The sequence below is a fragment of the Leptonychotes weddellii genome, chromosome 14, assembly GCF_054177405.1.
Source record: "Leptonychotes weddellii isolate Sample4059 chromosome 14, ASM5417740v2, whole genome shotgun sequence".
NCBI lineage: Eukaryota > Metazoa > Chordata > Mammalia > Carnivora > Phocidae > Leptonychotes > Leptonychotes weddellii.
The window spans coordinates 42,600,588-42,623,792 of NC_138382.1; the positions used below are offsets into that span (position 1 = coordinate 42,600,588).

The 23,205-nt window shown below is 42.6% G+C and overlaps 1 protein-coding gene across 4 annotated transcripts in view; it reads right to left on the reverse strand.

The window, feature by feature from the left end:
- MOB3B (MOB kinase activator 3B) overlaps positions 1-23,205 on the reverse strand; it is a 194,721-nt gene that overhangs the window by 122,339 nt on the left and 49,177 nt on the right. For all 4 annotated transcript variants that reach the window (XM_081803055.1, XM_081803053.1, XM_031031999.2 and 1 more), the window contains exon 2: positions 4,967-5,589. In XM_081803055.1, coding sequence (XP_081659181.1) covers positions 4,967-5,384 — 418 coding nt within the window. In that variant the 5' untranslated portion in view covers positions 5,385-5,589. The remainder of the gene's footprint in view (positions 1-4,966; positions 5,590-23,205) is intronic.

Here is a 23,205-nt window from a genome sequence, read left to right on the forward strand (position 1 = left end):
TTATGGCTCTGGTTGGTTGTTTCTACTCACACTGCCTCCTTTAATCCTTACAAAAGTCCTGTGAGATTGAATTACAGTTGTCAGTTTACAAACAGAAACGTGTAAGCTCAGCAATTATGTGTTTACCAACGTCATAGAACACCTCGCGAGAGCAGAGCTCCTTGAATTAATTCAAGTCTCTGCAAGTCCAATGCTAGTTCTACCACACGGTAAATACATTTTGCTGATGTATGTTCTGTCTTACCAGTGTTATACAGATTTATATCAAAACTAAAAAATGAGGGAGACCTACAATAAAAAAAAAAAAGTTAAAATTTAAAGCCTAAGTATAAACCCAGTTCCCTGACACCTCATGTCTGAAAAGTTCTCCCCATGGACATTTTTATAGTCTCACGTTTCCTGCCACAATATTTTGAGAGAGGATGAAACTCAGCTGTAGCCTCATGCCAAAGGGATGCGACTATTTCCACAATGCACTTGACCACTGAACAAACTACTCATTGTAGAAAACCGTACAGAGCAACCAGACATTCTGGACATTATGGAAGCTGCTCAAGGACATGAACTCTGCTTTGCTCTCTCAGTGCCTAAAATAGGGCCTGCTTCCGAGCAGGTGCTTGACAAGCAGTCATTGAATGAATGAATGAACGAACGAATGGTAGTAATAGATCATTACAGGCTCACAAAGTGTTTTCATGAGGCTAAGTCATACCTTCCCCAATCTTGGAATGTAACATGGAAACAGTTACAGTGCCTGGACACACACTCCAGGCATTTCGGTGGTGATTTTTTAAAAAGAAGCAAACAAAACAAAATAAAACAAACAAATAAAAAAAATCACTTCCTTAAAAGTTATAACAAAATCAGGTTTTGTAAAATTTTCTCCATCCTAGACAACCTCCTAGAACCACTGATTGAGAAATCTTTAGCCATGTGAAGGAAAATCTGCAAAATAAAGATTCATGCTATGAATGGTAGGGGGGGACAAGGGCATGGATTTTTCACTACTCTTGAACCCAAACTCTGACTTCTGAATGACTTATTAGCTGTACGACCTTGGGAAAGCCCCTGAGCTTGTTTAAATGTCAGCATCCTCAGTGGTAAAATGGAATATTTAATTAATTTAGTTATTGCAAGAATTAAGAAAGATTAACAGCTTGCTCTTAGCAAGGTCAAGAGACGTGAGTCCCCTCCCTCGCCTTTCTCGCTTTCCTTCCCTGCTCTCTCCTTCCCTGACACCCATCTATTCTAAAACCATAAAGGTAGGTGAGATCATGTAATTAATTTTTAAATGTCTTAATCCTCCTGTTCAGAGACTTTTTAAAAACATGAGTTGGAGGAGCTCTAAGTTTTCCGCTCATTTTTTCCTTAGTGTTAGAACTAAGATATTACGTCCTATTATATAACAGAAAAACAGAGAAGCTGAGGGCTAGAACATGAAAATTATTGTTAACTAGACAGGCAATAGAATAAAGAAGAAGGATGTAGCTATTTTTCTGCTGTTATCTCTAAAAGTGGTTGAAGAGATACAATGGAAGAGGAGGAGGCCTCTGCTTCTAAAGTTACTGCTGTCTTAGAAGCTTTCACAGGGACATCTGTTGACTTTTTCACAAAGGAAGCTGAAGGGGATCAACGGGGAGTGGAGGAGACTATGGTTCACGAGGGAGCCACATCTGTTTGGTATGCTCCCAACTGAGAACACTCGACTTCAAAATAGTATGGGTATCCTAGTTAAACTAGGATCCAGGAACAGATGAAAGCTTTTCTTTCCCCCCATGTTTCAATGGCAGAGATCAACAGCTGTTTATATGCTTTAATACCTAACTGAGGGTGAAGCCTTCACATCTGTCAGTATTTTCCGGTCCTATTTCCTTGGATCACAGTGGGGAGGAGGTGAAGTCTGAACCCCTCCCAATTCCCAGGCAAGAACACAGAAATATGCCTGGGATCCAAAGCCATAATGCTAAGCAGAACTTCCCATTTCTCATCTACCCAGGGTCTGCTGTTTGCAGAGAATTCTTCTTTTACTTTATCCTGACAGACATCTTGATCATTTCCATGATAATGACTCACGGCAGACAAAGATCAAAAAGATGAAAAGTAGGCTGGAATCAGGGGGAGGAAGAAGAGGAGGAAATGAATTCTAACAGAGAAAGTGGCTCCTAAAGATAAGTTTTTTTCAAAAGATAGAAACAATTTAATCCAAGGGCAAATGACAGAGGTGAGCAGGATGCTGATGAAGACCTTTAGGGTAATGGTGGATGGCAGTGGTTTTTACTGACCTCTAACATTTCACGTTGGAAAAATTAAACAGAGAAAATTAAACTCTATGAAGGCAAGGTGCAGGATATACTGAGGAGGGTGATAAAGGGATTCAGAGGTTCTGTTTAAATTTTGATCACCAGCACTACAGACATGTTGGGACTTTATAAAGATTATTTTTTCCTTCATCCTTCCATCCATCAATCTGTCTATCCATCCATTCAATAACTTGTAAGCCACCAAGACTGGACTTAGTACTGAAATATTTAAATGAATAAAAGACATTCCATAACTTTAAGGGGCTTACATTCTAATGGGTGAAAGCCTTCACAGAGGACATGGTATAAAGGATGCAGGAAAATTCACTAGTTAGAGAAGATGGGGGATTCCAGAAGGAGAAAACAAGACAGATAAAACCAGAGAGGTAAGATACAGACTGTTTTTGAGGGGGAATGAAAAGCATTCTGGGCAGTTAAAATAAACAGAGGAGTGGCAGGTGCTTAGTACAAGTGCAGATTCTTTGGTCTCATCTAAGAGATTTTGATTTAGTTGGGGGAAGGTCAAAGAATTTGCATTTTGAAAAGAAGGCCCACGTAATTCTAAAACAAACAAATGTTTGACAACTCCAACTTATATAGATTAACATTTCCCCAAAGATGCTAATGGTGCTTCATTAAAAAAAAAAAAAAAAGATACAGGTTCAAATTAGGAAATACTACATATTAAAGTATTCCTTTCTCAGAGATTTATAATGCACATTAGCATATTAAAAGTCCTGCAGTAAAGAAATTGTTTTCATTCAGCAGTTCCCAACTTATTTCCCATGGACAAAAAAAAAAAAAAAGCACAGTGCACCTCTTAAGGTCTCTCAGAACTATGTACTATGGAGCAAAGGTTGGGCAGAGCTGAAACAGAGGATTCTGACCAGGTGAGTATATTCTGCAAGTCCACTGAATGGCTAAGGAAATGTCTGGAAAAAGCAAAGTCAGTGACTCTGGGGGACATGGCGGCATCCGCTGATTTCCTCCAAGTAAAGTCTAAAACCATCTATGATGTCCTAGTTTCCAAGCCGACTGCCAGAAGCTTCCTTACTCTCAAGTAACACACCATGGCTCTGCGATGTTATTTCTGGTCACCAACTCTTGTGTGGTAGCCACAGCTGCCAGAGACAGCAGAAGTGCCCAGAGTTCAAAGCACCAAGGAGCAGAAACAGAAGGCGAAAGACGAAGAGGACGTATCCTTGCCCACATTTATTTATCTTTATTGCTATCACATGTTCTGCACAGAGCATTGGCAGTTGGCGAAATTCCTCCTAGCAACAAAAGAAGCCTCTGACAGTCAATGAAAGTACAAAAAGATATGAACCTAAGAACGTCCCATCCCCCTGTGGTGCCTGTTACATGGCTGGGGGAGTTTTGGAACCCTGCCTTCTTCCTCCTGTGCTGGTGAGCTCAGGGAGTTTGCACAAGCACACACACCATCTCCTTCCTTAGCAAGGAACAGCACAGAGCAAGAGCAGGCGAGAGCTGGACAAGCAAGGCAGCAGGGTGATTCTGAGCAAATTGGTTTGCGTGCTGAATATTTCAAGATGTACATGCAATGTATACACTTTTCTCCCCCCTGGTATTAGCTTAATTACTTCCATACCCCCCCACACCCACCTCAACTTCCCATATGCCACATGGAGACACACACATCCCATCTAGAGGGGATTTCAACAATGTGTTCCAAATGCTTCTTTTATATCCCAAACCATCTCAGAGCTTTTTAATACTACTGTCCAACAGCACAAGTATTTTCTCAATCATTCCACAAATAGTTCCTGAGTGCCTACAAAGGTTCCAGGGCACCGTGTTAGATACTGGAAACACAAGAGTGGAAGTAGGAGAGTGCTCATTCCTATTGAATCTCAGGCCTAAAAAAACAAAACAAAACAAAACCTGAATTTTAAATTCAGCCTGTCAGTGCATGGAAAATCCAATTATCAGCAGCATAAAGAAATATAAAAGGGAGATAAGGTTTGGTCCTTCCCCTTGAAGAGTTTTATGGCTCAGAGCACCAAGCAAATGAAAGCATTTGCATTTCAAGTGTCCTAGTGGGTCCAGCAGCTTACATAAGAGTCCACAGTTAACAGTACAGCCTGGAATTAATAACAAATGATCAGGAGTGGGCAGAACAGAATGCCAGGATCACTATTTCCCCAGAATGCCAACCCCTGTTTGCTTCATCCCCAAACAAGCACATGGAGTCTCACACTGGGATTCCCTAACCTGAGAGACGAATACCAATAAATGCACCAGAGTTAATGAAACTTTAACTAATTAGCCAAAAAAATGAAAATTCTACCAGGATAACTGGGTGGGTTTGGAGTCTAGTCCTAAGGAAGCCAGCAAGATCAAATCTAACATCTCACCAAGGCAATGTTCCCTAACATGTGGAATGTGTACCACTGAGGCCCACAAAATAACTGTAAGTAGTTCACAAATGGTTTTTTGGTGTTTTGGTGGGTTTTTTTGTTTTGTTTTTTTAAATTTCAAGGAGGTATCTTAGATGTGGAAAAAGACACTGCTGGTATAGTGGAATTTAGGGAAATACCAATAGGTGTTCCCCAGCATTTAGAGACAGTCCTAGAAAAAGCCTCTGCAAACTTTCTGAGCTTGGGTGGGATGCAGCAAAATAAGCAAGAAGCTGGTCACAGACTTACCCACACAGGTTGGAAATATGTCCTCATTGTTGATCTGCACCTCGATCCAATCCATAAGAAGGTTCATGTACTGAGGAGCTGGGAGGGCAGTTGGTTTCTTGTACTTGAGGTCATCCTGCCACCGATACTCATATTTGGGGCCCCCCGACATCACAGGGCAGGTCTGCTCGGTGCAGAACTCACAGATGGTGCCATAGATGAGGTTGATCCGATTGAAGAAGTCCACCACGTGCACCGCCACCCAGTCGTTCTGGTCCTCCCCACTGGGCAGCTGCACAGCCGCCTTCAGATCCACGCCTGAATTGAGGGATGCCTGAGCCCGTTTGTGGAGCTCAAATCTCTGTGTGCCAGGTTCAAATTTCCTCTTGGGCCTGAAGGTCTTGTCCTTGTTGAACACCTGCTTCAAGGCTATGGACATGGTCTTCTCCTTCTCTTCCTTTTTTTTGCAGGAAGCAAAAAGGCACCTAGAACTTTTCAGGGAGAGGTCACAACCCAGCAGGGTTTTCCACTGCCAGCCCTCTGGCCCCAGGCTTGCGGTCTGCAGCTTTTAATCTCTTTTAGGCGGCCCCTTCCACCTTCCTCTTGAATAGTCTCCAAGAGAACCTCATGTTTCTTTCTAAAGGCTGAAGAGAAAAGGGTCTTATTAGTACCCAGTTTGCATGTAGGAACGACAAATGCTTAGATCTGATTTCCACCTCGCTTCTGCCAGTACCTACTTCCACCCAGGTATAAGGATATTGAGGACACGCCAAACCCCTGAGCATCTGTAATGGTGATTCAAACCACACAAATAACTCTTTTTCTTCATGGCCTTGGTCAAATCTCTGGCAACTCTTCCCTGTGTGGACATAGGCTAATGGACTGTCCAAGAGGTTAACATGAACATGTTAGTCAAGGGCCCATCCCCATCCCACATAGGCCCCTTTATAGAGCACTCCCCACTGCCTTTATTGAGTAAGCATGGAATCGCTACCCCATGCTCTTAAATATAACTGGTTGGAGCAGGGGTGGCTATCACACCATGCTGGCTAATAAGAATATCTCTCCTCGGAATTTGGGATCAGGGCCCAGCCTTTGTCAGGCATTGTTCCTGAGAAACAATGAAAACTGGGCCTCATTGAGCCCTATTTGGACCACATGCAGTGCAGTTAAGAAAGCTGCTCTGCAGAGAGGGAAGGGAGAAGAGAAGAACAAGGAAGGAAGGAGAATAAGGAGCGGGGTGGGGGGGGGGGAAGAGGAGGAGAGGGGAGAGGAGAAGGAAAATGTCACTGACATACAGAGAAACAGATATAAGAGCACAAGTGGCTATAGGAAGAAGACGACAAGAGAAAAAGAGAAACAGTGAGGACAGTGGTTTCTTGAGTTCCTGTTAATCTTCTAGGAATTGGTTCCAGTTATTATTATTTTTTTTTAAGATTTTATTTATTTATTTGACAGAGAGAGAGACAGCGAGAGAGGGAACACAAGCAGGGGGAGTGGGAGAGGGAGAGGGAGAAGCAGGCTTCCTGCGGAGCAGGGAGCCCTATGCAGGGCTCGATCCCAGGACCCTGGGACCATGACCTGAGCCGAAGGCAGACACTTAACGACTGAGCCACCCAGGCACCCCTGGTTCCAGTTATTTCTGAAGCCCTTGAGATCCATAGATTTTCCCTGAATTAATCAAATAAATCCCTGGGTGGCTCAGTTGCCTGGGTGGCTCAGTGGGTTAAACATCTGCCTTTGGCTCAGGTCATGATCCCAAGGTCCTGCTCAGCAGGGAGCCTGCTTCTTCCTCTCCCTCTGCCCCTGCTTGTTCACGCTCACTCTCTCTAGTGCGTTCTCTCTCAAATAAACAAATAAAATCTTTAGAAAAATAAATAAATCTCTTGTTTCACTTCAGCTAACTTGAGAGGGTTTTGTTTCTTTCTAAGAATCCTTAACTATGACAGCATTTATCACCCCTGTAATATTTCATCCTTTACACCTTTGATACCATACCCTAGAGTTCTGAGGCAGGGGTGTACAACAAAACTTTCTGTGATAATGCAGATGTTCTCTATCTTTGTTGTCCAATATGGTACCAACTAGCCCTATGTGGCTAGTGAGTACCTGAAATGTGGCTAGTGTGACTTAAGAACTGAATTTTTCATCTTACTGAACTTGAATGAATTGAAATTCAAATAGCCACATGCAGCTAGTGGCTACCATTTTGGAAAGTGTAGCTTTGGTCTTCAGTACTCTCCTCTTTATTACCTCATTTGACCCTTACAAAATCCTGGTGTGGTTTATAGTAGATTTGTAGTAGTTATCACTATCCCTGGGTCTCTAAAAGATAAATTTACTTGCCTAACAACATCCCATAGCTAGTATGGGCATAGTTAGGATTGAAATCGAGTTTCTTGACTCCTAGTAAATATTCTTTCCACATAGCCTTATATTCTAAGAAGTGATGCCCTTCAACCTGTCTTTCCTGCTGGTTCCTGAAGTCCCTTTACCCAGACCTTCCATCCACAAATTCCCTAAAGACCACAAGTATAGATTGGCTGGAGGTAACGATTGTGTCCTGTGGCTTGGAAACAGAGAGGAGATAACTGATCCACTTGTGGATCAAGCCCTAGCAAAATGGGCCAACAGCTGCAGCCAGATTCAGAAGAGCCCATCATGGAATCTGCTACAATGAACTTGGAGCATGATCCCACTGTACTGCTCTTGCCCTACATAGATGGGGTTTTGCTATTCCACACTCAAACATGGCATGGTGATGCATTCAACCTTAGGTCATTCAGGTAAAAACATAAAAACAAAAACACCTGAGACATGCGTACTCCCTCTCACAAGCTGTTCTTTGTCAGAACTGCTGATCATTCAGGTGCAAGCCTCCTCTGGCCACCCCCTGAAGCCCCCGTCTGCTCACTTCCTCCCTCTTATCTCACTCTCTTCCTGTTAGCTTTCCACTGAAATGCCACATCTACGAGGTGGGTTTTTTCTCCTCCGCTCATGGTGCTGAACACAAACACCCCCCACAAAGAGATCCATGTGGAAAAGCAGGTCCCGTGGCACTCTCTGCCTGAGGCCATCTGTGAAATCACACTCCGGGGTGCTTCAAACTATCACCACGAAGGACATCACCACGCAAACTCTGCAAACCCCTGGCAATCTTTCCCTGAAAAGAATACCTTCCCAAAGGCTTAGTCGGCCTGGAAAGAGGTTTGAGAAAACTGAGGGCCCTAAAAGTGCTTTTCCAAAATAAAAATATGAGCTAGAGGTTGGGAAGATAGAGAAAGGATGGTGAGGTTGGCTTTTTTTTTTTTTCTTTTAAAATAGACAATACTGGGGCACCTGGGTGGCTCAGTCAGTGAAGCATCAGACTCTTGGTTTCACCTCAGGTCATGGTCTTGGGGGTTGTGAGATCGAGTCCACCTTGGCTCTACACTCAGGACGGAGTCTGCTCAAGTTTCTGGCTCTCTCTCCTCCTCTGCCCCAGCCCTCCACGTGTGTGCGCTCTCAAATAAATAAATAAATAAAATCTTAAAAAAAAAAAAAACAAAAAAACATCGGGATGCCTGGGTGACTCAGTCGGTTAAGCGTCTGCCTTTGGCTCGTGTCATGATCCCGGGGTCCTGGGGTCGAGTTCCGCATCGGGCTCCCTGCTCAGCAGGAAGCCTGCTTCTCCCTCTCCCTCTCCCCCTGCTTGTGTTCTCTCTCTCAAACAAATAAATAAATCTTAAAAAAAAACACACAAAAACAATGGTCCCTCTGTATCACAAATGCTTAATTGCTGACCACCCAACAGCTGCCCCTTCATGTCTCCAGCAAATAAGACTAGGCTGTTCTGTTATTCTGATAATGAGGGTGCCATCAGTTACCATGGTCCTCAGAACAATGTTCTTTCATTGCCTTACATGAGCGTCGGTATCACTTGTTTGGCTGTTTCCCCGGGGCCTGGAGTATCTGCTTGCATGGACACCAATGTGAAACCTTCCCCCATACGATGGCAGGCTCCTATGCACAGCCCCCGAAAGACCCTCTAGCACCTCTCATGACACAGAATAATCATAGCAACTCCTTGTCACAAAGCCCTTCAGTGGCTGGTACTCACAAACATTTCAGTAAATATTAAAACCCCGTATGAAGTTTAGAGATTTTTCTTCCAGAGATACTTAGATAATGAACTTGAAGATAGCAATCTCTTGAACTGGCTGGACATTTATTCAAAACTTTAACCAGCTTTAAAGTCACCCTTTCTTTTTGCCTCAATGTAAAAGGCTTACTGGAGGGGGAAAAAAGTCATCTTTGGAGGATTTATTTCTCCATCACGTCCCTTAATGTGCCACTACCAGCTGCCATTTATTAAACTCTACTATACACCAGATCCTTTACGCATATTATTAACATTCTAATCCTCACGACAGTCTTGCACAGTGGATGTTTTTATGACCACTTAGCACAGAAAGAAACAGAGGCTCAACTAGATTAAATAATTTGGCAGAAATCGCAAAATTAGTAAATGGTAAGGCTGAATTTTGAACCCAGAATTCTTTGGCACTGAAACATATGTGATTTTTTTTCTTACTAAATCTGCTTTAAAGCCTCATGAACATTTTTATGTTTTCAAAGCTCCTTCACATGTAGGTTTCAAAGCTCCTCACAACAAGACTATAAAGGAAGCTAGAACAGGTGGTATTTTTATCTCCATTTTACAGATAAGGAAACAGAAACTCTATCTCCTCAGTGCTCATCCAAATGCATTAACCATTCTGACATGCTCAAACCTGAGGATGTCTCTTCTGCTCAAACTTTTTCACCTACAGTAAAGTTCTCTGGAGATGGGATAGATTGGTGGGTGGGCTCCCATGTTTAAAGACATTGGCAATCCAGGATGGATAATAACAATTTCATCATACCACTGAATGGCTGAACCAAAAGGCATCTGTGTCTTTGAGTGTCAAATGCTGTATTGGGGCAGATACCCAGAAGACTTTTGAAATGAAAAAGGGAATAGGAAATCCATCTGGCCTTACTGACCAACTCAGAGCCCCTTTAGGACCCCTGCCCATAATTTATACAGTAGGTTTATTAAATGGTTAGAGCAGTGCTTCTCAGATGTTAAGGTGGGATCTTGTTAAAATGCAGGTTCAGATCCAGTAGGTCCGGGGTGATGCCTAAGCATGTGCATTTCTAACAAGCTCCCTGGTGATGCCAAATCTACTGTCCTTGGATGACACTTTAGGTTACTAAGAGAGGTTGTTAGAAATGCAGGCACTCAGGCCTCACTCCAGACCTAGGAGATCTAAGTCTGCACTTTAACAAAATCTCAGAAGTATACGTTTGAGGAGCACAGAGTTGGAGGGCTGCCTGACTGGCTGGGTAAAGGGATGACAAATAAACTTCCATTTGTTGTTCTGTCGACAGTTTGCTTCATAAACAGTCTTCAGTGTGTGAGCGTGTGTGTGTGTGTGTGTGTGTGTTTAAGAAGAATGAGGGGAAACTCACTGTTTTGAATACAAATGCCTTGACAGATGGTGACAATGCCCAGGTCTATTGATGTGGATTGATTTGGAGAGCACAGTGCCCAGAACCTAGGAGGTCTCCAGTGAATAACTTTCTATAAATGCCAGACAGAATGTGGATGTTACTAATGGCGCTGCAGCCCCATGCGGAAAGCTTCTTTGGCTAATCAAAGTGGAACACTGGCAACAACACAGTTGTTATTCTCTGTCCTTGTCCAGTCTCCAGAAAGGAAAGAACAAGTCATAAGCTTTGCCCCCTGGGCAGAAGCTATAATCCAATTTCATGTTATGAATAGCATTCCGTACAATGCTGGTTCTCAATAAATCTCTGAAGCCAGTTGCTCATTCAATCAATGGACATTTACTAAAGACCTTTTATGTGCCAGACTCAAGGCTAGGCACCACGGACACAGAGCTGATGAACACTTGGTGTCTGCCTTTGAAAAGTCCACAATGTGCTGTTTAGTTTGAGGTTAGTGTATTGGCTTTTGCTTTTTAAGCTACAAAGTTAAAGGTACCAACATGGATAGTGATGTGATTTCTTCACAGGATTAACTCCAGTTCGGAATGAAAAGGACAATAAAGAATGAAGTCTTATGGAAAGAGAAAAATGGAAACCCAAATAAACAGCATAAAATTGACAGGAGCTCCATGTGTTCTCCATATTTTCTGCTTAATAGATCAATTATAGCAATAAAACATGTGCACTATAAAAATATGCAGAGAGAATTCTGCTGGGCTGCAAGGGAATGTTGATGAGGTAACTAGGCAACCCTGGCAGGGAAAGTTCTTATTTTTCTTTTCCTATTGATGTCTTCTGCCTTATTAGTTGAAAATTCAAAGTCTCCTTTCCAGGATGAGGAAGAACTGAAGCAATTCTCCCATTCACCCTTGAGAGATCCATCTTCTCTAGTTGTGACCACCTCTAAAGAGATGTTGGTAGTACAGGAGGGTGGGTAGGACAGAGAGGAGAGAAACCAAAGCTGATATTACTTGGGGGGAAAGAAGTTCAATATCTCATCTATGGGGTGGAGGACTCCTTCTGGCAGGATCAGCCAACAGGGCAATTCACCCCCAGGAAGCTAAGGGAAATGCCCCAGAGGTGCCCCACCATGTGGGATGTTCCATGTCATTTTCAGTGCTGGGGTCCCTGGAGCTAGGATGGTGCCCGGCACAGAGCCAACTTCACTGAATGTTTGCTGAGTGAATGAACAGAGAACACTAAATGAAGGACTCTTTGTATCTAAGTGAAACCAAAAAGTGAAAACAAACTGAACCTCCTGTACTTTAGTTATCTGAGGACTCCCACCTGCATCTGTAAGCTCACTGCCAACTCACTGAGGTCCAATATTACCAGCTGAGGTGCTGCTCTGAAGGATCCCCTCCTCAAAGATGAAGATATCTGTCCCACCTCTCTCTCAAATGGACTGCTCCTTTCCCATGTGTTACCTAAAATTCTAGCTCTTCAGAACTGAAGAATGACTAGTCTGATCTCTCATCTTCCCACCATTTTTCTCTATAGCTAGAACAGTACATGGAACTCTTCTCTAATACCCCAGAAGCCAAATAAAAGCAGGTTAGGTTTTTATTTTAGAGATGTGTGTGTGTGTGTGTGTGTGTGCATAAAATGAATATCACCTGACTTTCCCAGGCTCCAATGAAGGACAGTGCCTAAAAATGTGATTCCATCAACCTTTTGTACTGTTTTACTCCTGCCTACTCATTAAGTGCTATCTTTGCTCGCAAGACAACCCCAAATTAGAGAGATTCCTGTCTGAGAGGCAGCTTTCTTTCTTTTTTTTCCCCAACTAATCTACCTCCCCAACTTTGGGCCGCCATATCATTTCATTTTAGATTAGTTGGGAGAAACACGGTTGCCTCATTTTCATCTTCAAAGACATGCGTGATTTCCAAGCTTCTGAATGCCCATGTTATTTCTGAACCAGATGAAGTCAGGGTAAGCAGGTGCAGCCCTACAGAGCCCTGCCACACGGCTCTCACACCCCATCATTTTCTGGCTCTTCAAACATCCATTCCAGTTAACACTCTCCCTGGTTCACTCACTTATTTATTCAGTCACCAGTGTAGATATGCTGGCATTAAAAATGGGAGTAAACATTCTAAAGATGAAAACGTCGCATGTAATCCTGTCAGACTGCAGAGACAGCGACAGCAGTGATGGATGGATGCACAGATGCTTACAGCAGAGACCCGTACTGAGCCATTTCACAAACGTAGGATCTTCACCATTTGGAAGAGGACACCTGGTTCTCACAAAGCGAGAAGGGTAGAAGGATAGGAGCGGGTGGGATTTATTGGTGTGGTTTAATTCACCACATACATTGTGCTGAAGAAAAGGCAGCCTTTTTAAAAAAATGTTTTCTTAAAGAGAATAATATTCTCTTAAATATAGGCCTTCCGGAGGCCGGTAGGGATTGGCTCAGATTCTCAGTAATAAGGAAGACGGCAAATCTTTGATCCAACCTTGGACAAGTTGTATCCGATCTTGCTATGGTTTTAAAAATAAATAGTGAAAGTAAAATTATTATAAGATAAATGCTCAGCTGACCCACTGAATATTTATAAAAGATATCCTAATTATTTTATTAATTTTTTAAAGGGGAAAATGAACTTCTCCAAGTAAGTCAGTAACCACTTGCTCTATTATTTCCAAATCTTTGGACTAGCTAGAAAGTATTTTTATGGTTGAAAAAAAAAAAAAAGACATAGGATTTGAGAACCCAATATGTAAGGCATGTAAAAACAGGGGGATGGAATGACAGAGCTGATAGAATAGCTGAAATTTAAAAACTGAGGCAGATTTTTTTAATTTTTAAAAATTAATAACTTAATTTTTAACATATAGTATAATACTAAACTGTATTTTCAGATTTTTACTCAGATTTTTTATTCATTTTCTGTCAGTTTCAGAAAGTTGTGCCTTTTAAGTAAGTCTTCCATTATATCTGTTTGTTGAATTTATTGACATCAAGTTTCATAATATTCCCTTATTATTCTTTTAATGTCTGTAAGATTTGCAGCAATAACCCTACTTTGAATTCAAATATTGCTAATTTGTATTATGCTTCTGCTATGGACTGAATGTGTGCCCCAAAAATTCATACGTAAAGCTCTAACCCCCAGTGTGATGGTATTAGGAGGTGTGGCCTTTGGGAGGTAATTGGGATCAGATGAGATCACGGGGGTGGAGCCCAATGGAGGAATCAGTACCCTTTATATGAAGAGGAAGAAACCCCAGAGCTTACTCTCTCTGCTACCTGAGGACAAGAGAAAAAAGGCAGCCCTCTACAAGCCAAGAAGAGGGAGAGCTCTTACCAGAACTTAACCATGTTGGCATGGATTTCCAGCCTCCAGAACTGTGAAAAATAAATGTCTGTTGTCTAACCCAAAAAAAGAAAAAATTAAGGCAAGTAAAAAATGTATTTTTACTTTTTAAAGCACAGGTGTATACCAGCTGGTGTGATGTCACTCAGAACCTCTGTCGGATACTGGGATAAAGGTCACTGTCAATTACCATTTCCTTCTTTCTCTTTGAGACAGAGTATGACAATTCTTTCTTGGGAGAGTCCTGCTTTAAAGGAAAAATGCTCAAATTCAAGGAAGTTTGTTCCTGTAACTGTCAACAGACTTATTTACTCTTAGCCAGTCTAAGTGAATTTGAGTCTCAGGATCTGGAAAATTTTTATCCCTGGTTCTATGGGAACTTTTGTATGACATCTGGAACCACTGCAAGAGATCTGTGAAGGGGGGGTAGAGAGAACAAAATGGGCTAGAAGACTGGAAACTGGAAATTACAGTTCTAATTTTCAAAAGAATACTATTTTAAGCTTAGAGAGATGGGTAAAATTGACACCAACAGCAGGCAAGATTTAGAGCAATATAACCCATAGCTAAGAGCGCAGCATCTACAGGGTTGCTGTGATAATTCAAGAGGGTATATGTAAAATGTTTGGAACACAATAGGCACTGAATAATCTGGTCTGCTATCATCATTATCACCCTTTGAGTCATATTATGAGGCAAGTTTTTTAACAGAGTCAGATTCTTGAGAGGCCAAACAGCCACTGAAATCTTACAATGCTTAAAATTCTATTCAACCTGATTATGTAACCGTAACAAAAACTAACATTTACTTATTTTGCAATCTATTTTAACTTTTATAACAACCCCATGAGTCAGGTATTATTACTATCCCCCACATTTTGCACTTAGAGAAACTTGAGACACAGCAAGATTAAAACTTTGTCCTAGGTTGTAGAATTTGTAAGTAGCCAAGCTGATTCCAAAACTCTAACCTTAATTAAGACTCCCTCTTTAGACCGTTGGGTAGTTCACAACAAAAAACAAACAAAAACAGAGGAACTTCTAGGGCCTATCTAAGGAGGTTAGGGAAAGGGATGGGAGAAACAAAGACTTAGCCCTATGTACCTGGTCATGTGCCACTCCCAGAGACATGTATTTCTTGAACCGTGGTTTCAAGAGAAGATCTGGATCCAGAAGCTGGCAATGATTCTAACTGGCTATGTCTTTGGACCAGACACCTTTGACGGGCCTCAGTTTTGTCTTTAAAGATAATGGTGCTTATCTCTCAAGATTATTGTGAAAATTAAAGAGATACCACCTATGAAAGCACTCCATCAACGGAAAACCATTATGCAGTTATTGACATGGGGACAAAGGGAGCTACAACTTTTGACAGAACATGAAGAAATTACATGAGTAATGGAAAATGGTTCCATTCAGTGCAAATATGTGTTTATGAGTAAGAAACAGGGTGAGGAAAGGGGGACAATGGGAGCCCTGCCTAAAGAGGAAACAAAGAAATCAAATGCTTCCTTCTTGCTTAATTTGGATAGACTTCTAATTCTCAGGCAAAAAGAAATAGTAACTAAGTGATCTGATGATGAGTCAATATTCCCCAACATTTATAATGTACTTAGTTAGCTTAATATTGTAAGAGAGTTCCAGTATTTTTGCATATAATAAAATCTAGTGCAATATTACTTCATGAATGTGGATATATCAGGGCAAATTGTGTCCCCCACGCCCTCTCACTAATCCTTCAAACACTTTTTAGAATGGAGTATAAAAGTTTCTCATTTAAAACTTCAAAATGCTTTACATTACTATAAACATATTAGATTATAACTCAGCTGTGACCTCTGCTAGAGTGATCCTGCTCGAAGATTCAAACAGCACCCCCAGAAACTCTCAAGAGAGAAAAGACAACCATCTACCTGGGAGCTTTTCAATTTGCCTAGGTGAAAACAGATGGGTGAACAGGATAAGGCAGAGATAAAACTGAGACAAATAATTAATGATACCATCCTCTCTACACTCCTGAACATTCCACAGCAACTGAAAAAGGGGTTTGAAATAAAATGGAATCACACAAGGATTGTGAAGGATACGGCCACCTGGAGGACTGTGCCAGACTCTACCTCTAGAGTCAGAAAGATATGGTCCTGAGTCCAAACTCTGCTTCTTAACTAGTTACCCTCCTCAATTAAACACTATCTCTTTGTGCTTCAATTTCTTCTTTGGATAAATGAGAGCACTAATACCAATATCATAGTGTGTTTGGGGTTAAGTGAGATAATGTAGTAAAAGCTGGGCAAATGTCAATTATTATACTTATTAATCCAGATTTCTCATATTATTAGCTTTCTGGTGGCTTCATGGGCAATAGGGATCCCAACCATAACCTGGTCTCTTCTTTATATACCTGGTCTCTTCTTTAACTTCTTGTAAGACCTGAGCACCTGACCCTAAAATGTATAAAATCTTGGAACATTTTGGAGGAGAGTTCTGTTTCCCCACTTCTGGGTTTTTGTTTTTTTTTTTAAGATTTATTTATTTGAGAAAGAAAGAGACAGAGAGGTGGGGGATGAAGGGCAGAGGGAGAGAGGGTCTTAAGCAGTCTCCACACTGGGCTTGGGGCTCAATCTCACGACCCTGAGATCATGACCTGAGTCAAAACCAAGAGTTGGATGCTCAACTGACTGCACTACCCAGGGGCACCACCCCCCCATTTCTGGATTTTATAAGGAAGAATTTTTCCTAAGTAAACAACTGGCCCTTCTCTTTTTATTAATGTTGCCCTGGGGGGAGTGACGGAGTAATTAGCTTAACTGGGTAAATTTGAGAAAATTCAACTGGGTGTGCTCAACTGGCGCAGCCTTACCTCTTGGGAGCTGCCTGCCTTCAAGGAGTGTGCTATTTGCTCTTTCCCCAATTTTCTGAATGGAGGAAGCCTCTTCTCTCCAACGCAACATGGGAAAAGGTAGGTAAGTCTGGGCTTTAGATTTAATGGGCTCATTTGGTTAACAGACCTAGAGCTTTGTCTTCCAGTTGGCTTCCGTAAGCAATAAAGCTGATGTCTGTTTTTGTTGCTGTTTCAATTGAATTCTTCTGCCACCATGTAGAGAAGAGTGGTATTTGTTTATTGGGAGCCCTCTTGGAGACCCCAACATTACATTGTACAGCCTGGTTTGCAAAGGTAGCTGTTTTTCAGTAGAGACTCATTGTGACATCAATTCAAGGAGAGCCCCATACAGGATATCACTTAAAATTTATCTGTGCCTATATATAAGGCATGTATAGTCTTCTCAAAAGTTTCCTCAGACAAGAGAGAGGACCCAGTCACAGGGAGCCTCTGTCCCAGTTACTGCCCAGCTGCAGGCATAGAGAGTGAGAAGGTTCAGAACAGAGTCCCCCCCCACCCCCCAGTCAGTGAGGTGTTTCCAAACCTTCCCCAACAGTCCATGAGCACGAGGCTTCACAGTTCCATGCTGTATGTGGCTACTGTTCAGGAACATATCACCAGTGTTCTCCATAGGGAATCTAGAAACTTCTACCCAGATAAAGCCTCTTTTTTGCCAAATACATTTTCTCAAACTTCTCTCTGGGTTAGTATAAAGTAAGGGGAGAGAGGTGGAGGAAGAAGGAAGGCAGAAGGAAGAGAGGCCAATTATCCCTGTCCTGTGAAGTCTGCATCTTGTAAACACATACCCCGTGACCTCACACTATGCTGTATTTCTGAGCTCGTGTGTCTGGCCCCTCTGTCAGCTTGTGAGGGCCGAATCATACCCTAAACTTGACTGCAGTGCCATTACCTAAGGCAGAACCCAGCACAAATAGGAACTCCCTAGTTTTCTGGTTAAACTATTGCTAATCAAATACTACACAGATAAACAGTTCCTTCTCCAGCCGAGAGGGCCATACTCCCGGAATCATGATGAGAAATAATCAACAAAAGAAACCTTTTCAGAAAACAGAGATGCTTCACACAAAGGTCAACAGTAGCCACTGGACATGTGGTTTCCCAGGCCAATCTGAACAGCTCACGCGTTTTCATTTTCCAGCATTCATCAAAATATCAGCTCCTTTGTTAGTATGTCCAGCCTTAAAAGAATGTTAAAAAAAAAACTCAGAGTAGATCTTTGTCAAGATCTTTGCATGGTGCTACAAAAGTCTCTATCTGGGTGCTTCGTTTAAAAAAAAAAAAGGTTTAAAATATGCCTCAAAGGAAAAACAATGCAGAAGAGGTCAATCAGCTCGGGGAATTTTTTTTCTACTATAAGAAGAAAATGTATCCTATCACCTTCTTTAGTGCAAACTCTGCTTTTGTGACTTTGGTGTTTAACCCCAAGCTTCTGCTTCTGCTGCATCCATCTTTGTCCTCTCTGTATCCATCCCTGGGATGTAGCCTCAGGCATTGTGGCCCCTACCCTGTGTCCCTTAATCATCCTGCACAGTGCCAAGAAATTCTTTTTCCTCAAGCATGATCCTGCTACCCACCCTATGTGTATGTTGGGAGGCCTATGAGCAAGATCACTGCTGATAGGATTTTATAGCAGGAAGAACCCTCGAAAATCACTTAATTCAATTCAACCTCTTAATGTATTAAATACAAAACCAGAAACAGACGTGTCTATTGCCCAGAAAAGTGAGGTGAGGCCCACAATTAGGACAGGCTGAGGCTGAAAGCAAAGTCTCAATCCCAGTGCCTATGTTCTTTGCACAAAGCCATGAGTCTCTTCAATGGTTAAGCAAACCTGACACCTAAGTGGCCTTCAAAGGGACCCCAACTTAACTATCTCTTTTGATACTTCAACACAAACCATATATATGTATATGTATATATATATATATATATTTTTTTTTTTTAAATCCTCCTGGTGGTTTTTAAGGCTTTTATTTTTTTAAGCAACACAGTCCATTTCTCCTAAATAAAGCCGTACATGGTACCCAATTATAGAAAAATAAGTAAAAATTCTCTCTTCTGTGGATGAAACAGGGAGAAGGACCCTCACTCTTAGTCTACCCTCTCCCAACAGCCACAGAAACCTCTCGGAGGACCTTCAGGCTTGGCTCTATCAATTAGACAACACACCAGACCCCTATGCCCACTGCACTGTCAGTGACGGAATCTCTGCCCTGGCCTTTCCTTGGCTGGCCTGCTGCCATCATCCTTCAGCCTTCAAGGCCTGGCCAGCTGTCACCAACTCCTGACCATACTATTAGGAAGTGACCCTGTATCCCCCTTGCTACAATGCTCTGAATTTTTAACCCTTCTTCTGTACCAAAACAGTTGGAATCACTCATTATTCTCATGCTCCCCCCCTCCCAACCCCCTGTAGTCAGGGCCCACCCGCCCATCTGGCAGCCCTGTGGTTCCACCAAACCAGACTTTAAACACAAGCTGCCACTTAGGTGAAGATTCAGCCCACCTCTTCGCCTTCCCTCCTGACCCTTCCCTAATCTGGCTTGGTTTCTACTCATTCTTTTTAAGCTCCTTGGAACCCTTGCTTCTCAACAAATATTTATGGGTTTCACTTGCTCTGCTTGAGTTGACAGGCTTCCCCCAGCACTACCTCCCATTTGTTCTTTTTCCTTTCATTACCCATCCCCCACCTTGAGCTCTGGGAACTCTGGTAGATGTTGAGTAGCTGCTGAAGAAAAAAATTCGACACCTACTCACCCAGCACCATCTGTCCACTGACTATCAAGCTCCCCCCAGGACCTACTAGGGACCCTCAGAAATGATAGAAAACCAAAATCACCTGGGTGTTTACTTAAAATGCAGACCCCCAGGTCCCACCCCTCACCTTCAGCTGTACTGACTCTGATGCATCCCAACATTAAGAACTCCCTAAGTCAGGGAGGCCGAGCCTATCTGGGAGTCCCCGGGCCAATACGCATTTACTGAGGGGAATGGGCAGGACAGAAATGTGGCCTTCTGGAACGCTGAATGTCCAGCAGGAAGGATGACAGAAGAAGTCCTTAGGAAGAACGAGGGCTGACCTGAATCACACTGGGGATTGGGAGTGTGGCCCTCCCCGACTGGCCAACCAGCTACATCACTGATGAGGCACCTGGTTCTGTTAACCACCCCCTGCATCCCAGGCCTGTTGGCCACTGTATTATACAGGCTGGTTGTTAAGTAAATGAGTCTGAGATCAGCCGGCCTGGGTTTGACTCCCACATCTATCATTTTCAGAACTGTGGACTCCTGAACTTATGAAACCTCACCAAACTTCAGTTTCCTCTTCTATAAAAGGGAGATAAAATGATCTATCACATAGTATTCCTGAGAGAGTTAAATGACTTTATCCACATACAGAATTTGAGAGAGCACCAGGCACAAGGTAAGTTTGTAATAAGCACTGGCTTTTAATTCTTATCATTAACAATGCTTTCTCGGGGCACCTGGGTGGCTTAGTCGTTAAGTGTCTGCCTTCGGCTCAGGTCATGATCCCAGGGTCCTGGGATTGAGCCCGTCGGGCTCCCTGCTCCTCGGGAAGCCTGCTTCTCCCTCTCCCACTCCCCCTGCTTGTGTTCCCTCTCTCACTGTGTCTCTCTCTGTCAAATTAATAAATAAAACATTAAAAAAACAAAACAAAACAAACAATGCTTTCTTGAACGCACTCATTTATGTGTGTCCTGTCCCTTCTGGACAGGGAACTCTGTAGGCTTTCTGCTTTCCCTCTCCTAGAAAAACACTACTAGTAGATTACGCCTGGCAGGATGTGACAGTGATGGAGTAAGACAGTGGGTGAAGAGAGGTCTGGCATCCTGGAAGTACTCAGTAATCGTCCATGATGATTGAAAAGGTTGACCCACCTTGGCCATGCCCTGGTAGCCAGGAACAGCAGGAACTTTCCCTCATCAGAGCTAATGTTCTGCACCTCCCTCCAGCCACTAGGCAGAGGAGACTTGCAGGAGGGCAGGAGCCTGACTTAGCAGGCTTCTCCAGGGACCACAAGGAGCTGGCCAGAAAACTTGTGTTGATTAGACATTTATGCTTCTTATTTTATGATGGGAATTTGAACTCTCGTTCACAGCAGTGCCAAAAAAACTCATCCTGAGTCAATGGGTGCTTTTTTAATACCAAATATCTTAATTCTGATTTTCTTATGTAACCACAGTGTGCAGACGTGCCAAAAATGTTAAAAATAGAAGACAACCAAAAATCCAAGAGAAAAATCTTCTCTTAGCTTCTAAATCAACCTTGCATGGAAACAGTTACCGCACCAAAGTGGGACGGGGGTTATTTTTTTCTTTCATTTAGGGGAGTGTTTTTTTTTTTTTTCCTGTTTTATTCTTTGGGTAGTTTTATTTATTTTCCCCACACTATTCTTTAATGACAAGTGAGGGTGACCCACTCTTCTTAAAAACAATAAAGGCTACAGGGAAAAAAAAAAGGCCTATAAAGCTTCCAAAGGCGTTGGGGACTTTTGCCCAGAGAAGCGTACTCTCGAGTCAAACGGTCGGTGGAAAACAACCATGGCTGCAGGCACTGGGCTGAGCCAAACCCCTGTGGTGAGGACTCGCTTTATTTCTGGTCCAAACAAAATCCAGGAAGCCACATCCACTGACTTCTTTTTCATTTAAGATTCTGCATTCATTAATACATCTTGTTGAGACAGCCTCCATTAGAGATTTCCTCTTTGCTCTAAGAAAGAGGAGGAAGAACAGACACAGTGACCGTTCCTAGGAAAACAGCATCAGCCCAGCAAGAGATCAAAACAGGTGCTTGCTACTATCTCCTACTCTTTCCCCGAAACTGCATTTTATTCTTTAGAAGAAAAGAAAAAAAGGCAGCTCCCTGAGCTTATACAGTGTTTGATTTTATATAAGTGCCAGATGACTCAAATTCCTTTTGGAAGAAGGTGGTGTAAGAATCTATAAAAACTCTAATAAGCATAACCACAAACATTTCTTCCACCAACTTTAGTCAATTAAAAAAAAAAAATTCAAAGGCTTAATATAGTTGAAGACTGAAAAACAAGAGAGTTCCACAAAGACAAGGCTGTCATATTTTAAAAAAGATGAAAAAAAGCTAACAGTCACTTTAGCACATCTCAAACGCAGATCTTTATATAACTGATCAAGATACAACCATTTGCAAATATTTATATTTCAGATCACAAGATGGTTCTTCCCCCACTCCAGAGATTGTGAGTGACTGTAGAGTGAGCTGATCCTCATTTGGTCTCCCCTAATTTGCCCTAACCCAGCATGGCTTCCAGAAAAAGACAAAACCCAACAGACCAAGCCGGTGGAGACAGGAGCCCTGATTTATTTCAGCTTTGAAGGGCCACTGCACTTGCATTCTCTTTTCAGCAGGGAATGCAGTCCACACCACTGGGCTCACTGTCCTGTATAAAATACACGTTTTTCTCATCTAGTGGAGTAATCTTGTGAAACGTGAGCACGACCTTGCACAAGCGTCAGGGGGAGGGCAGAAGGGGAAGGCGGGGTCATGCTGGGAAACGGAGTCACTTCACCTTCGTAAGCCTAGCTCGCTTGCTCAGCACCAGGCACACAGGAGGGCCCAGACAGGAAGGAGGCAGGGCCTTGACCTTCAAGATTTTCAGGAAGCAAAGCTTTCCACACTGGCATCACAAGCAGAGATGGAGTCGCTGCCCTGACAGTGAGGTCCCTAAACTGATCCACATCAGAGGGAACCCCGTGGCTTCTGGGGGCAACACGGGGACCAGAAGTGGAAAGTGGGGGCAGAGTGCAGGGGGATTCCAGACCTTTCTCCACCCAAAGGGCTAGCCACAAACTGGGAAATCAGATGATGGCCCCATCAAGATGATCCCTCAACATCATCAGAGTTCCTGCACTTTCTCCAGCTCTGCCCCTAACCCCATTTTGATCACAAGAAGAAGGTATCTTGGCATTCATTTGGGAAGATGCCAACATAGCCTGAGCTTTCCAACTGGGCACCTGACCTATTGCAGCCACAGACACTTGGAACACCAACTGTTTCATTTTTATAATAGTCTGGTTTTAGGATGTATTTGATTTTATAAATTGTGTAGGAGGGAGACAAAGTAATTCTGATGATGATCTGCATTTCCTCTGACCATATCCTAGTATACGTAAGAGGGTCCTTATAAGTAAAGGTGCTTTCTAATAAAGAAATAAATGTACACCTCATTATTCCATGGCCTACCAGAAACTTCTGAGGAGTGAGGATTTAGAAGAAATGATTCAAGTGGAGTTTCCCTAGACCTCATCAGCCCAACCTACCTCTCTCTGCTTTTACTTTTTAATCCCTCTCACCAAGCTGGCTGAAAAAAACCTCACCCAAGCCAGGAAACAAGTGAAGGCAATGACGTTTTTTTTAATGGCACAACCCAGGTCAGCATACCCTAGACTAGTTGCCATGATGACGAGGATGGCGTATGCCTGCTGGTTAGAACCCTCCTATCCTTT